Genomic DNA, 17,174 nt, shown 5'->3' with positions numbered 1-17,174 from the left:
ATTTTATTTTGAAAGAATAATTCACTAATAAAAGCTAACAAATATGTATTTCATTTTGAAAGAATAAATTAAAGCTAACAATTGTGTATTTTATTTTGAAATAATATTAAGAAATTAAAGCTAACAAACGTGTATTTTATTTTGAAATATTAAAAAATGAGAGCTAAAAAAATGTATTTTATTTTGAAAGAATAACTAAAATGTGTATTTTATTTGGAAAGAATAACAAATAACAAAAGGTGTATTTTAAGAAAGAATAAATACTAATGATTGTTTCCTTTTTCTTTGTGGTTTTTTATTATTTAAAGTCCTATTTGATTTAATTTAATTTGTAACTTGAATAAGAATATAGTAAAATACTTTTTGTTAAAGTCATAACAATTTAAAGTTATAGAACATGAAGCCCTTTTTTTAATTTAATGTAATTAATTAAAAACATTGATATAGTAATAACAATAATATGGATGTGTCCATGTGAGCGTTTTATGTAAACTTTATTTAAATCTCAAAGACAGAAAGAAAGAAAAAGTGGAATAAATTTATTTATGACTTCAAGATTGTAAGACTTATTCAAATGTTGAGAGAAAAAAATAATAAAAACAAACAAGAGATTTTTTCAAACTTCACAAACGTGTGGATTTTCTATCATTTAAAAAAAAAAAAGATGATAAAATTACAAACCAAACCCAAGAAGTTTGGGATTTTCCTGCAATGCTAACCGAACAATGCTAGTGTTAGCACGTAGTGGTAGAATAAAAGAAAAATAAAATCATGACTTCATCAATCATTAAACTTCCTAATTTTTCTGCTCAAATTATCAGAATGATATTGCAAACAGGATAAAGCGTTTGCACTCCCTCACTCTTTCTTTGTGCCATGCTTTTCTGTTTGTGATTCTGATCGTGGCTTGGAAAGCTGCCTGCTGATTGGCTACTGAGTTTTGGATTGCGACAGAGAAAACTCAGGGAGCGCAAAGGCAAAGGGCGGAGCAAACAAAATTCCTATCTTTGCAAACAAAGTGTATTTTCATTTCTTTTCAATGATTAAATAGATATTTTATTTGCATTTGTGGCTTAAGTGTTTAGAAATTATTGACACACATCTAATATTAAATCTAAATGTTAGCATGAGTCAGCAGTATTTCAAATGGTACTGGTCATCACTGTAGCAGCTGCTTGTGCAGATTTTTCCTAAGAAAATCCCAAATAGTTTCCCATTTTCTTAAAGAAGCCGACCTTTTCTTTCCTCTGTTGCCGCTCCCGAGACAACTGCTCATCGCTTTTGTTCAGCTGCTCTCCTTTGGCCACCTTGGAGATGATCTCTGCCCTTTCCCTCATGGACTCCAGAGAGTGGACTCGAGCCTGGTAACCTTCCTTGGCCTCGGTCATTTCTCCATCAATCAGCATGTCGATGTACTCCGGGATGGTCAGGGGGTTGGGCTTCAGTGCAATCTCTTGAAGACGATTTATGGAGGAAGCCGACTGTTCAACGAGTGCTAAAATCATGTCTTGGAGGCCGACGATCTCTTCCTCTTGCCTCTCGATCAGTTTCTGAGTGGTTATCTTTTCATGCGACGCTTGCTCGTACTTCTCTTTGAGCTCCTTCAGTGTCTTCTTCTCCGTCACTTTAACGTACTCCCACCTGTACCTCTGGTTGAAGTGAACGCTCCAAATGCATTTTCCGGGGCAGACCATGCACATCCCAGTCTGATCTATCGCGGTACAGCGATCTTTTTTAGAATCCTCTGCTATGCCGCATGGGTAGTGACATGTTATTGAACACTTCTGACAGTTGGTGATGAACTCTCCGCTCTTGGTCAGTTCTTCTTTGACTGGTTTGATCATTTCCACCTCAATCTGAAAATTTTCATTTGAGCTCATTATTGTTTCCTGGTCTTTGATCTTTTCTTTGGTCGTCCTGATTTGCTCGAGTTTTGCTAGTCCGGCTTTCACTTGTGGCTGTAGACCTTCAACCGCCGTTTCCAGCCGCTTTCGCTCTTTCAGAACCTCTTGGGTCATTTGCAAGCTTCTGGTTGTTATTTTGCCCAAAGCAGTGAAGAACCGTTCCATACTTTTGGCTCCCATTTTCCAAAACATTTCGTCAAAGTTGTCATCGTCCGAGTCTTCATCACAGGTCTCGCCTCTGAGGCACCTGTTGTCTGCAAAAAGTGCAGAGTTGTTGAACTTGAAGTGAACTGGAAGCCCCAAGTCATTTTTGGGACAGGGCAGTCCAGAGATGTTGATTGCTTCTAGAACTGGCGGCTGCTTTCCATCTGCGAAAGTCACCAGCATCTCAATGTTCTCTGCCACATCTTTGCCAAAAATGGAGAGCACAGAGTCGAACACGTAGCGCTGTGTTGCCGTCAGTCTTGCAAGAGAGGCCTGAGTAACGAAACACACGGCGTCGATCTCTTTGACTCCCTCACCCGAGGTGAAGAGCTTCCTGACTTGTTCTGTTATGTCCTTGTCTCGTCCTATTCCTCTTGTGTCTCCAAAACCTGGAGTGTCCACCATGGTCAGAGAATACGGGATCTTAAAACCCTCTTGATAGTTCACTTTGTAGACTGAGACTTCAGAGGTCTGACTTTCAGCCTGTGATCTGGACTGATCCTCGACAACCAATTTAAATCTGAAATCATCCTTCCACTCTACACCAACAATGTAGTTGATGATTCCATTGATGAGTGTGGATTTTCCTGATCCGGTCGCTCCCAGGAGCATGATGGTACGATTCTGCCTCATGGTTTCTTTGCCAAAGTTAAATCTTCGGCATCCCTCTATGTCCATGTCTTCCTCTGTCAGTGGCAGTTTGTAAAGAGAGGGAGAGTTGGACTCCAAGATCTTGCTTTTGTGTTTGAGGTATTCCGCGAGGCGATCAAATTTGCGCATTGTTGTGCAGACATTAACAGGGATGCTTTCTTTGCTTCTGCCATCTCCACCACAGTCACATATGACCCTAACAACATACTCTGTCTCGGACTGAAGCCCTGAAATGATTGCCTTCTCAGCTCCTGACCACGTGTGGTTCCACTGGAGATCTTCTTTTTGGGCGTATTCTACGATGTAGCTCAGAACCTGCACGTCTTGTCCGAGCTCTGCAGGTTTCTGCCAGCTCACTGATATCTCACTGGAGTTTGGGTCAACTTGAGGTTTTCCAGGTGGACTGCAGGGCAACGTCTTAACAGAACCAGTTACCTCACTGACCGGCCCGATACCTACTGAGGTGACTGCTCTACATCTGAGCACATAGTCGGTGTTGGGACTCAGATCGCTCACTGTGACCTCCTCAGCCTTTGGTGCCATCTTTCGTTTCCATCCATCCTCTCCACCGACACAACAATCCACAGAGTAGGAGGTGATGTTCTCTGCTCCAAATCTGGGTGGAGAGATCTTCAGCGTCACACTGTTGTGGTTTATGTCACTCACTCTCACAGTTTCAGGTTTTGAAGGTGGTTGGAAGTTCTCGTCTTCAGGAGAACCATCTTTATAAAGGTAGATGCTGGAACCTTTCAGGTTCTTATTTGTCAAACCCACTGTCAGGAACTTAATGTTCTTGTTCTCCTTGTTGGCTTCAGCAAAGTCACTGACAAGCTTTACTTTCTTCCTCATGGTATCTAAGACTCCGTCTGAAAGGTACCATTGCTCCTTCTCCACATCGTAGGTAAGTGGATCTTGGTGGTTGTCGAGTTTGGTGTTTTTTTGGTTGTAGTTTGACAAAGCTGAGAGATACGGTTCAACACTTTCCAGAGAGGTGAAAACTAAACACACCGTGTTTTCTGCACGGAGAATTGCCTCATGAAGTTTGCTCTGAGATGAAACAATCTCTGTGTTTTTCAAAATGTTGGTAAAAGATTTTAAAATGCTGATTTCCCTCTCTTTGCAGTTCATCCACTCATCCAGGTTTTTGCTGTTGAACGGAGAAGAGTGTCTCTTCATCAGAACCTCTGTGAGCACCGACTCCTCTTCGCCTCCTCCTCGTATTGATGGAAGTTTCTCCGATAGGGTTCGCTGGAAATCCAGCTTGAACACTGTACACATTTCTTTAAAACTTCTAAGTTTTTTGCCGATCTGTGGGAACTGCTGTGCGGTTGTTGACCTCATTGCATCGTTGCACCTCATTTCAATCTCGCTGAAGTCCTCCAGGACACTCTGTGCTTCCTGAACTAACCCTACACTTATCTGACGGACAATCTTTGCAGCAGAAGAATCTAAATTTGTCAGAGGCAACAACCAGACCTTCAGTGGTACGACTTTTTCTCTGTTGGGTCCCAGCAATGTCGGCAGGCTTTGGTAGACGTTAACGGCGTCCTGGAAAGACACAGGATTGTTACGGAGAGAAAAGTCTCCGTAAAACTTACAGGAGAATTTGTCAACATAGGCCTTGTCTTTATCTTCCATTTTTAGAGAACCTTCGCCCTCGATAGCAAGGCATGGGATCCTCTTGATCATCACTTTCAGGTTCCCCTGGATGTCTTGATGATCTTCCTTTTCCGACACCTCGCGGTCAAACACAAAGAAGGCTTGTGCTCCATAGAGAATAGCTGTGACCACATGTGTGGCTATTTGTTCATCAAACACGTACGGGAACTTCACGTTGCCTCTACTGAGATGACTCATCGACAGTTCCTCGAACATTGTGGTGGTTTCATACTTCAGAGTGACCCTGGCCAGCTTTTTGGACGTCCTCTGATCATTCAAGTATTTGGCCGATCCATTCACTTCTACCAGTCCACCCAAGAAACTGGCCTTCAGAGAAGCGTCAACCTTCAGAGATGAAGATTTGTCCTCGATCGATTCAGATGCAACAATCTCAAATTCACTGCTGGGTTTTTCTCTGGCTCGTGTGTCTTTTTCCAGGTCGCTGATGTTCCACAGTGTCTTTCCTGCCGAGACAACAGAGACGCATCATTCCAAACAGTCTTTCACTGTATGAAAGAAAGAAGCAGCAAAAAAACTCATATCTCACCCTTACCTTACCCAAATTATTGTAATTGTAAATTGTTACTGTTATTCCAAAGCATTTTTTAAGTGGTTAACCCTAAATAACCCTAAATAATGAAAAACAAACATTACTGTGATATCTGAATCATATAATTATTTTATATACAGCTTTCTAAAATAATGTATTCATGTATAAAAATTAACAACTTTTGGGATCACTTTAAAGGGGACATATTATACCCTATTTCCCCATTTAAAATAGTTCCCTGGTGTCCTAATGAACATGTCAGTGACATGCTTTGGTCAAAATACCATAAGGATGAAGCATCATAGCAGTTCAATAACCCTGCTAAACCCGCCCCTTTCAGAACACTCAGTTTTGTGCCTGGTCCCTTTATATGCAAATGAGACACAGGCAAACTGATTTGTCCTCTTTACAGCGCTCACTCGCTCAGCTCCTGTTCCCTCCGCTCCATTTCTCTCCCCGTCCCTCCACTAGTTCTCTGACAATATCAACATGGCAGCGTGTGCGGAAAACAGCGAGAGTGCCGTCACAGGAAGAGACGTCCTACATAAGGATTGAGCCGAACACTGCCGAACTGTAAATCAGTTAAAAAGACTTAGGGACAGCAGCTGAATAAACTGCCACTGTATGTGACTGTATCAGACTGAGTCTGTGCTCCGGTCATGGAGGACGTACTGAACAAATATTTTAAATTAGGAATGGTCAGTTATGAGCTCTATGTGACCTTTTCTTAACAATGTGTGTGTTTGTACGTCGGTGAAATACGTTCGCTGACTAAATACGGCGACCGCTGGCCGCAGTCTGATGCGAAGTGGTGCGAACACACGAACACACGTTTGTTGACTTTATCCGGCACATTAGCTTCATATATAAAATCCTCTGAGGCTGGAAGTTTGTGTAAAACACTGTGCTCCACTGTGCAGCCACCAACAGCACACTTGTCCCTCCGCGTTGACATAATACCGCTCTTCCTCCCTCGCCTACACTCTCGCAGGGACAAGGTGGAGCTAAGGTGGAGCTCTCGAAGTAAACTTACTGGTGGGGCGGTAACATTCGCGATGAAATGCGCATGCTGCCGTCATAAGCGCAGGGAATTCAACATCGAGTGTTTAATACGTGAATTCTAACCTGGGACGAGGAAATCCTTGCGACAGTCGTAAAGCATCCCCAGACTAAACGGCCGACCAAGCGCTGCCACCTCCATTGCTGTGCTGTCTTCAGGCTCCGCCTCTTTGTCCTGACTGTGAGTCACTTCAGGATTCTTCATCCACTGAAATACAAATGTAAACTTGTTTGTTTCTTTTTCAGGTTTCAGTTCCAGTAGTAAAAAAAAAAACAAGACTTGTTAAGAATTGTTTTTAATGACCTGCCACAGCCCATGTGTAAATTCTTCAAAACCCACCAGGCTTAGACCTGCTAACATGCTAATGTGTGCATTTGGACTTTCTGTGTATCTCACAGGACTACTGGAATTAAGCTACGTATCCCTTCAATGGGTCTTTCTTATTTGGCTATTAGTTGCTATTGTGTCTCACTGGGTTCTTTGACTTTTGACTTGTCTGTTTAGTTAAGGTGAAAGTTTGGTTTTGTCTTGTTATTTACTTCTTCTACTTTCCTCTCTTTCTCTCTCACTTGCTCCTTCTCCACCGACTCACAAAGCTGGCAACCACCTCGACCTCATCTTCACCAGAAACTGCTCCACCTCCGACCTCATCATTTCTTCATATCCTACTCTCTCCCACTCTCCCAATCTGATGGTCTCATCTCATCAGATATTGCACTTGTCCGTCGTAACATTTGCTCTCTCTCTCCCTCCTCTCCATCCTCAACTCTTCTATCAGCACTTCCTTCAGCTGACTCCTTCTTCCTCAAGCATCCCAACTCTGCCACAGACACCTTCCTCTCTACTCTGTCCTCCTCTCTTGACTCTCTCTGTCCTCTTACTTCACAGCGGGTTCGTAAGTCCTCCCCAGCCCCGTGGCTGTCTGACTGCGTGCTGAGAGAGCCATTTTACGGGCAGCAGAAAGGAAATGGTGGAAATCCAAACACCCTGACGACCTGCTTTCCTATCACTCTCTTCTCTCCACCTTCACTGCTTCTATCTCTGCAGCCAAACAATCTTTCTATCAATCTTCTCTAACCTCCTTGACCCCCACACTCCACCTCCTCCCTCCTCCCTTCTACCAATTCACTCTGTCAACTACTTCACAAAAAAAGTAGATGACATTTGCTCTTCTTTCTCAACCCCACCTCCTGGTCTCACTATTCTACCAACCACAAATTAGGGCTGAGCAATAATTGGATCTCGATTCAGGATCGCGATAAAATTTTGATCGATTACGATAATAAGCTCGGGACATATTATTCGATATCACATGAAAAAGTAAGCGCAACAACAACAGTATCAGAGTCTGTCGGCTGCCGTATGCTGGTAGGACATGCCCACTTCCCATCGTGAGCAGCGTTGCTAAAGTTCCAACCAGAGAGAGAGCAGGAAAGAAGTTGAAGAAATGAGGAAACAATGAGCGAAGACAGCGAAGACATTGTTATAAAAAGGCAACACGACGTCAATTGTGTGGACGTGGTTTGGATACTGCAAAAGCGACCAGGAGCAGGCGAAGCCGGTCTGTAAAATATGCCGCCGGTTGGTACACAAAGCCTGTGGCGGCACCACCTCAGTGTTTACACTGACAGTGTGACTCTTCGGGCTCAAGCTAGCACGACATCTGCCGTTAGCATTGCTAGCGAGAGCAGCTCTGTGAAACAAAAGTCTATCCAGTTGTTCTTTGCAGCCATTGCCCCGTATGAAATATATAAACTATAAAAGAAAAAATATAACAAGCGCTGTTAGATATTGCCTCGCTGCTTTAAAGCCAGATGTGGTGGATGGACTTGTCTTTCTTGTAAAAAACCTATAATGGGGTAAATGATAGAATAACTGACTGGTTCACTTCATATTGTGCAATTTTGGCTCAGATTTCGTTCTACTTTTAAAATATTTCTAGAGATCTACCTTAATCTTTCAGGTAGCATTTGTGCCAGGGCCATGTTTACTGTTTTTGTACTGGAGATGTTCACTGTCCAGCCGAAGCAATTTGATGTGATAGTTGTCCCAGCTGTTAGTTTATATACAATGTTTCTATAAGTAAAAGCTTGTATTATTGTGTAAAGGGTGATGACTCATGTTTACATTAAAAAAGATGTGCACAACCTTTTATTTTTGCACTTTTCAAAAAACCAATAGTGGTTTAGTTTTGACATTTATTTTGTCTTTGTTAGCACTTGAATGTGTCAGAGGGTGTGACCCACATGTTTACTTAGCTTGGTTTTGTGCTGCCTCTATAAATATTTGAGATTATTATTATTTAATAATTGTTTTTTAAGTTGTTTGAATAAGTTGTTTTTTATGTTATTAAACTTTATTATAAAGTTTCAGTGAATCTCTTATTTCTTCAAGCTTAAGGATGTCCCTCACACTGGCAGCATCTGCAAAAACTACATATCGTGATAAGAATCGAGATTGATCAATATGGAAAAACATATCGTGATAACATTTTTTTCCATATCGCCCAGACCAACCACAAATTCATCTCCTTCTCTATCCTCTTTCACCTTTATCTCATGATCAAGTTCTTTCCCTAATAACCTCTGCCCGCCCCACCTCCTGCCCCCTTGACCCAATCCCTTCTCATCTTCTTCAGTCAATTGCTTCTGAACTTCTTCCTTTCCTCACCCATCTCATTAACACATCTCTATCATCTGGTTGCTTTCCTGACTCTCTCAAAGAGGCCAGAGTGACCCCCCTCCTTAAAAAAACCACCTTCAACCCATAAATAACTACAGGCCTGTCTCTCTTCTTCCTTTTCTTTCCAAAACTCTGGAGCGTGCTATCTTTAATCAACTCTCCTCCTACCTTCACCGGAACAACCTTCTCGATCCTCATCAGTCTGGTTTTAAAGCAGGTCAGTTGACCAAAACTGCACTTCTTGCTGTCACTGAGCAACTCCACACTGCCAGGGCTGCCTCTCTCTCCTCTGTGCTCATCCTCATCCTCTTTTCTGCAGTGTTTGACACAGTTAACCACCAGATCCTTACTTCTACACTTACCCTACTCTCATCCTATTTTTAAGACCGAGTAACCTTGTCCTCTAACTACTGGGGTCCCTCAGGGTTCTGTCCTGGGCCCTCTCCTCTTCTCTCTGTACACCAACTCTCTTGGATCTGTCATTCACTCTCATGGTTTTTCCTTTCATAGCTACGCTGATGACACCAAACTTATTCTCTCTTTCCCTTGCTCTGAAACACACGTAACAGAATGGATCTCTGCTTGTCTCCGCTCCCTTCACTGGCTTCCTGTAGCTGCTCGCATCCGCTTCATGACTCCAGTGCTTGCGTTCCATGCTACAAATGGATCCGGTCCAGCCTACATCCAGGACATGATCAAAACCTACAACCCAGCCAACTAGAACTTTATAGTCTGGCTACTTAAAGCACTTAGTTACTTCTCCAAACTCATGCTTGTACCCAAATGTTAAAATGCACTTATCGTAAGTCATGACAAGTAATGTAATGTAACATTATACTGAGTTGAATGGGAATGGTTAGATCTGGTAACATGCTAATGTTTACATCATAGTTTAGCATGTAAGCATGCTAATATTACACTGAATGTGATGGGAATGACTAGACCTGCTAACAAACTAACCTTAGGATCATAATTTAGCATGTTAGCATGCATTATATTAGCAACCAAATCTGATGGAAATGACTAGACTTGCCAACATGCTAATATTTATCATCAAAGTTTAACATGTTAGCATGCAAACAAACTAAGTTGGATGGACATGACTAGACCTGCTAATATGCTCATCTGTGACATCATAGTTTAGCATGCTAACATACTGTGTTGGATGGAAAGGACTACACCTGCTAATATGCTAATGTTTCATCATAGTTTAACATGTTAGCATGCTAACATAATGAGTTGGATGAAAAAGACTAGACCTGCTAATCTGTAACATCATAGTTTGCATGCTAGCATGCTAATATTATACTGAGATGATGGAAATTACTGGACCTGCTAATCTGTAACATCATAGTTAAGCATGTTAGCATGCTAACATTTTACTGAGTTGGATGGAAATGACTAAACCTGGTAACATGCTAATCTGTAACATCATAGTTTAGCATACTAACATTATACTGAGTTGGATGGAAATGACTAGACCTGGTAACATGCTAATCTGTAACATCATAGTTTAGCATGTTAGCATTATAATAAATTATTTGTTTATTATTCGTCTTAATGTTATATAATGTGTTTGTTTGATTATATTTAAATTAGTATTTGCAACAGCAATAATGATTATAATAATACAATAATAATAATAATAATATAATAATGAGAAACAAACACTTTAAATAAAACATGAACACATGTCAACAGTAAAAAACAATGAATATCAAAATGTTAAAGTAATAAAAATGCAGTCATTAATAAAAAACAAAAACATTTTGTGTGTGAAAACACTTACGCACAGGAGCAGAGACACAGAGAGTGTGTGTGTTTGTGTGTGTGAGAGAGAGTGTGAGAGTGTGTGTGAAGAGACTTACCCACAGGAGCAGAGACACAGAGAGTGTGTGTGTGTGTGTGCGTATCCTCTGAAGCACAAACTTTTCTCTTTATATATCATCGTCTCTCGTTGAGAAAAACCCTCCTCATGTTTATTCATCACAGGAGGCGGAGCAAAGAGGAAGCTGCCTGATTTCACAGAAATCATGTGACCGACTGATAGAGAGCGAGAGAGTGGGAGGTGTGTGTGTGTGTGTGTGCTGGTATGTGTGTTTTTATTTTCACTTTTGCAGAGAAACTGTTTCTGGGAAATGGGCTGATTTCTTTTTTTTTGTTTTCCCGCCTGTGATCTCTGGGTCAAATGGATGCGACGACAAACCACATCTACAAAGTATTTACCTGCTGTGTATTAAAGGTGACATGGAATGCTTGTATCACACATATATGTTAGTTATGGAGGTCTACTTACATATATTAACTTGTTTTCATGGTTAAAAACCTGCTAATTGCTGCAAAATATCTCCTCACTGACGCTCTCGTCAGCCGCGCTGTTTCAGACCAAAATCACACCCCCAGAACGTGGACTGTGTTGTGATTGGCCAGCCAACGAGAGCTTTCCCACTGTCCTGGAAGCTCTCAGATACACAGCTCCCCCTCTGGTACGGTGGATGCTCTGCATCTCAACAGCTACAACCAGAGTAGTTCTTCTTCTTCTGCGGTTGAATGTACGCAACCGGATGTGCCCGGACTAGTGCCGCACCAGGAGGCGCTACGGTGGTGAGAGGAGTGGTAAGGGTTTCTGATGACGACATCAGCAAACGGAAATGCCCTTCCGCTTCGCAGAACCCAGGAAAACAATACAACACTATTTTCTCAGCAGTGGCTGAATTGTTGTTCTGAAACTTTAGGGTTTCATAAACGAGGTAATGACACAGATACACACACAAACGCAGCGTTAATTGGAGCTTCCGGTCTATGTCTGTTTAAAACATATGCACATGTTTCTTTTTTGGTCCCCCAAAACTTCAAGAATTTTAACATCATCAGCTGTAGAGTTTTCAAAATAAATTCTGCTTGTCCACACTTTTATCCAAAGCGACTTACAATGCAATTGAGTACAATCAGCCTGGGGTGGAGTTGAACTTGCGACCATGATGTCTCTCGCTCACTGGTTGCTGGTCTTAACCACTGAGCCACTCCAGTTTATTAAATAACAAACTGTGGTAAAACATAAATAAAATAAGAATCAGGACAAAGAAAATAATGTGTGTGCAGTGAGATATGAAAAGTTCAAACATAATAATGATGTACAGGTGCTGACATTTATCTATTTATATGTAACTCAGTTTTACTGCGTTTCTTCATCACAGATAGCATGTTTATCCTAATCCCGCCCCCTCCTTGAAGCCACACCCATCTCAGCGAGTGTGTATAAAGTAGCGACCACTCATTCTCTCACTCTGATCCCCCACACACACACACACAGATCTGGTAAGTTTCACTTTGATTCTTCGGTTGTTTTTTTTCTTCCAGAGGAAACAAATGTTTTTTTTGCTTTTTTTTACTTAACAGCCGTTTAAAGGATTATTACATTATTTCTTTAAAGGTGTTATGATTTATGTATACATTTTGGGCATTTAATATTCCACCACCAAAATATGCTTTAATTATCTATCTACTGTATATATATACATTATATATACCGAATGCGTTTGTCAGCGTCGTCTGGCTTTTTAGTGGCTTCTTCACAGGTGCAGTTGTTGAGTACGGAGCTGTGGTGGTGCTGGTGTCTGCGTCGTGCTCGTATTAGCCGCGGTGTACGGCATTATTTTCATACAATGCTTGCATATTCTCCGTGTCTTATCAGTCACTCTACTGCCATTTCTCATTTCCGCCGGGTACCCAAAATGTAGGCACGAAAAACAACTATGTAACTTTATATGTATATGTTCATCAATTTGAACCCCCTCCCTTTGTCTGTATTTATGTATGTATATATACATATGTATATATATATATATATATATATATATATATATGTGTGTATATATATATATATATATGTGTATATATATATATATATATATATATATATACATATGTATAGCCTCTTCTCCTCCATCTCCTCTGGTCTCTCCTACTCTCCCTCCTCCAGCGTTTCCTCCTGTATCTCCTTCTGCATCTCTACTATCCGTCTAGGTCACAAATAGAATCTCGTCACACCCCTAATATGTATATATGCATACACACATGTATATATGTCTATGTGCCCCCACAGGTTACAAATAGAATCTCGTCACACCCCTAATATGCATACACATGTATATATGTTTATATGCATACACACATGTATATATGCATACACACATATGTATATATGCAGAGAGAGAGTTGATCATAATCTGAATCTTTGTTGTTTTTCAGATCTGGAGTTGAACTTTGACCTGAACACAAAGAACACAGGTTAATGCAGATTTGTTGTCGTTTAAATTCTCATACTTCATTTATAATTTGAACTTTTCAAAAAAAAGTCTCAGTTTCTAGTTATCCATTAAAAAAACTTACTGTTTTCAGAATAAAAGTCTCAGATTTCAGTTATCCATTTAAAAAAACAAAACACCTTACCATTTTCAAAATAAAAGTCACAGATTCTGATTTTCAAAACAAATCAAACCATCCCATAGTTTTCAAAATAAACGTCTTTGTTTCTGGTAATCCATAAAACAATGTCGTTTTTAAAATAAAAGTCTCCTTTTCTGGTAATCCATCAAATAAAGTACAATTTTCAAAATTAAAGTCTCCTGGTTATCCATTAAAAAAAAACCTTACCCTTTTCAAAATAAAAATCTCAGATTCCGGTTATCCGTAAAAAAAACCAACACCTTACTGTTTTCAAAATAAAAGTAAGTTTCTGATTATCCATTTAAAAAAGACTGTCTCATAGTTTTCAAAATAAAAGTCTCAGTTTCTGGTTATCCAATAAAAAAAACCCCTGTCTCATCGTTTTCATTAAAAAAGGTCTCAGTTTCCGGTTATCCATAAAAAAACTGTGCCATAGTTTTCAAAATAAAAGTCTCAGTTTATGGTTATCCATACAAAAACTGTGCCATAGTTTTCAAAATAAAAGTCTCAGTTTGTGTTTGTCCAAAAAGACTGCCTCAGATTTCAAAATAAAAGTCTCGGATTCTGGTTTTCCAAAAAAAAACACCACCTGTCCCATACTTGTGTTTCTGATAATCCATAAAACAACATAGTTTTCAAAATAAAAGTCTCCATTTCTGGCAATCCACAAAATAAAGTACTATTTTCAAAATAAAAGTCTCAGTTTCTGGTTATCTATGAAAAACTTACAATTTTCTCAGTTAGTGTTTGTCCAAACAAACAAAAAAAAACCACCCAGTTTTTAAAATAAAAGTCTCTGTTTCTGGTAATCCATAAAAAAACAAAACTGTCTCAGAGTTTTCAAAATAAAGTCTAAGTTTCTGGTTATCCATAAAAAACCTGTGCCATAATTTTCAAAATAAAAGTCTCAGTTTCTGGTTATCCATAAAAACTGTGCCATAGGTTTCAAAATAAAAGTCTCAGTTTTTTGGTTATCCATGAAAAAAAACCCTCTCCCATAGTTTTCAAAATAAAAGTGTATTTCACTTTCTGGTTGTCCACAAATGAATCCAACACGACTTCTTGACATCATCATTAAACAATAATGACTCAACCTGAAGAATGTTATAGCGTTTATTTTTCATGGCTGCTACAGATGTGTGCATGACTTTGTTTTACAGATTCACTCTGAAGACCACGGCACAATAACAGATGAATGGATGAGTCCGCCTGGTAACAAAGACTCACCCTCTCCACCACCGACGTGCCTCTGCTACAAACTGGTTTTTACTCATACATAAAACAAACTCACCATCACCACAATGAATCTGTTGAAGAAGATCTCGTCTTTCTTTTCGGCACCGAAAAATCCTGAACACCAAACGCCACCTTTAGGTGTCCCTGATTCCAAACCATTTGTTTACATTCCACCGGAGTCAGAGAGCGTTCTACGGCTTGCCGATGTCATACGACAAAAAAGCACGTTGCTGGAACCCAACACTGGGCCCCTCCCCATTTTTAAAATCCCTCTGACTAAGGAAGACATCAACGTGGACGGGTGCAAACGTTTCCGTTTTGGAAATGAGTCTGTCAAACACAATCGCACCATCATGGTTCTTGGAGCAACTGGTGCCGGCAAGTCAACACTTATCAATGGCTTCATCAATTACCTGTTAGGCGTAGAATGGGAAGATAATTTTCGGTTTAAATTAGTCGATGAAGGTCACGCGATAACACAAGCTGTGAGTCAGACATCTGAGGTCACTGTGTACAAACTCAACCACCAGGAAGGTTTTAAGACCAACTTCTCACTGACCATAGTCGACACTCCAGGCTTCGGAGACACCAGAGGCATCATAAGAGACAAGATGATTGTCGAGCAGCTGCGTAATCTCTTCTCCGCTAACCTTGGAGTCAGTGAGATCGATGCTGTGTGTTTCGTAGCTCAGGCCGCGTTAGCACGACTCACACCCACGCAGAAATATGTTTTTGATTCAGTTCTTGCAATCTTTGGCAAAAACGTGGCAGAGAACATCCGGGTTCTGGTGACATTTGCAGACGGACAACGTCCACCAGTTCTGGAGGCGATCAACGCCTCAGGCGTCCCCTGTCCGACAACACCTGAAGGACTGCCCGTTCACTTCAAATTCAATAACTCGGCACTATTTGCCGACAACAAATCGTCCAAAGCAGAAAACATGAATTCAGACGACCAAGACGGAAACTTTGATAAGATGTTCTGGAACATGGGCATGAGAAGCATGAAGAGGTTTTTTGTTGCCTTGAATGTGATTGATACGAAAAGCTTGACGATGACAAGGGACGTCCTCAGAGAAAGACAGCAGCTGGAGATTTCAGTCGACAGTTTGCAGCAGCAGGTGAAGATCGGGTTAGCCAAGCTCGAGGAGATAAAGGAAACGGCTCAGCAACTCAAAGAGCACGAGGCCGAGATCAGCAGGAACAAGGATTTTGTGATCACGGTCAGAGTCACAAAGCCGTTTCAGGTTGATATTTCAGGAAGTGGAATTTACCTCACCAACTGTCAGCAGTGTCACTTCACCTGTCACGATAATTGCGTCTACGCAAACGATCCCGATAAAATACATTGTTGGGCAATGGGGCCAAATGGTTACTGTAATCAGTGTCCAAGTAAATGTATCTGGAATGTCCATTATAATCAAAAGTACAAATGGGAGTACAAGGAAGTCGTGGAGAGCAAAACAGTGAAAGAGCTGGAAGAGAAATACCTCCAAGCCACGCAGGCGAAATCTCCTGTTCAGGCCCTGATCGATCGGCTGAGAGCGGAGTACGATATGGTGCAGGTTGAGGTGGTCAGACTCATGGAAAAGTCCGCTGGGTGTCTGAACCGACTAAAAGAGATTGCGCTGAAGCCAAATCCTCTGTCCACACCAGAGTACATCGACATGCTCATCGAGGGAGAAAAGTCTGAAGCCAAGACCGGCTGGAAACAACGAGTCCAGTATCTGATCGGCATGAGAGAAAAAGCAGAGTACATGGCTAAAGTGGACCGAGGAGAGGAACTCCTTCAAAGTTCACCTACCGATCTGGACTGTTTTAATCCAAACCAACCAGACAACAGTGTCAACCAAAGTGAGTCTGATGCCGAACCAGATCCAGAGGAGGCAGAGTCTGATGCCGAACTAGACGAGTCTGATCTTGATTTAGATCTAGACCAGGATGAGGATGAGGAACATTTTACTGTTACTGGTAATGAAAGTGAAAATGAAGACGGCAAGAACGTTTGTATGATAGACTCAGATGAGGCAGACTCTGATGAAGACCCAAAGTAAAATGGCTGACACACAGAAGGAATATGGACATTTATGGATCTGTGTCAAACGTGCACTTCTTGTTCCCCCAAAGAAAAAAAGCTCTAAGACACACAGCACTGAAGCTACAGTAGCAACAGTAGCTACATTACTGTAGGTACTGAAGCTAATGTAGCTACTGAAGCTACAGTAGCTACATTAGCTTCAGTAGCCACAGAGCTGTTTCACTTTAATGTCACTGCATTTATTTTTCGGTTTTTGATTAAGTCCACAGCTTTTAGTTCTGTAAATGACTTCTGAAATATATCAATATGCAAATGTAACCACTGCCTTTGCCTGTGTGTAAACATAACAAAACAAAAACCCTAAAAGACCACAAGAGGTCGCCAAATGATCATTACAATGAATATATATACATATATGTATATATGTATATATATATATATATATATATATATATATATATATATATACATATATATATATACATATACATATATATATATACATGCAGTATATATATAGATTCTGCATTTCTACATATTATGTAGAAATTGTGTTGTGTTGTATTGTGTTCTATATTAGGTCCTAATCTACAAATAAATAAAATCATCACTTGTAATTTTTATATTTCTAAATATTACTGTGTCATTGACTTGTGTTCCTATATTTATGACTTCAATGATTCATTTCTGTGTTGTTCAGTAGAAGGTTATGGCCTTATAAATGTAAAGATACCGGACCAC

The 17,174-nt window shown here is 40.5% G+C and overlaps 2 protein-coding genes across 2 annotated transcripts; one reads left to right on the top strand and one right to left on the bottom strand.

The window, feature by feature from the left end:
* Positions 1-523: 523 nt before the first annotated feature.
* On the bottom strand, positions 524-10,602 carry LOC122769645. Its single transcript, XM_044026355.1, has 3 exons — positions 10,579-10,602; positions 6,094-6,235; positions 524-4,882 (listed from the first exon to the last, which is right to left on the bottom strand). The coding sequence occupies exons 2-3, from the start codon at positions 6,230-6,232 to the stop codon at positions 1,191-1,193; spliced, it is 3,831 nt and encodes a 1,276-aa protein (XP_043882290.1). The 5' UTR covers positions 6,233-6,235; positions 10,579-10,602; the 3' UTR covers positions 524-1,190.
* A 1,406-nt stretch (positions 10,603-12,008) lies between these two features.
* Positions 12,009-16,861, top strand: LOC122769781. The gene is made up of 3 exons (XM_044026618.1): positions 12,009-12,028; positions 12,962-13,000; positions 14,320-16,861. The coding sequence occupies exon 3, from the start codon at positions 14,461-14,463 to the stop codon at positions 16,447-16,449; it is 1,989 nt and encodes a 662-aa protein (XP_043882553.1). The 5' UTR covers positions 12,009-12,028; positions 12,962-13,000; positions 14,320-14,460; the 3' UTR covers positions 16,450-16,861.
* Positions 16,862-17,174: the final 313 nt, after the last annotated feature.

The sequence above is a fragment of the Solea senegalensis genome, linkage group LG1 (assembly GCF_019176455.1).
Source record: "Solea senegalensis isolate Sse05_10M linkage group LG1, IFAPA_SoseM_1, whole genome shotgun sequence".
NCBI classification, from domain to species: domain Eukaryota; kingdom Metazoa; phylum Chordata; class Actinopteri; order Pleuronectiformes; family Soleidae; genus Solea; species Solea senegalensis.
The sequence above is the reverse complement of the archived record's forward strand: the minus strand, read 5'-3'. Positions and strand labels throughout refer to the sequence as shown.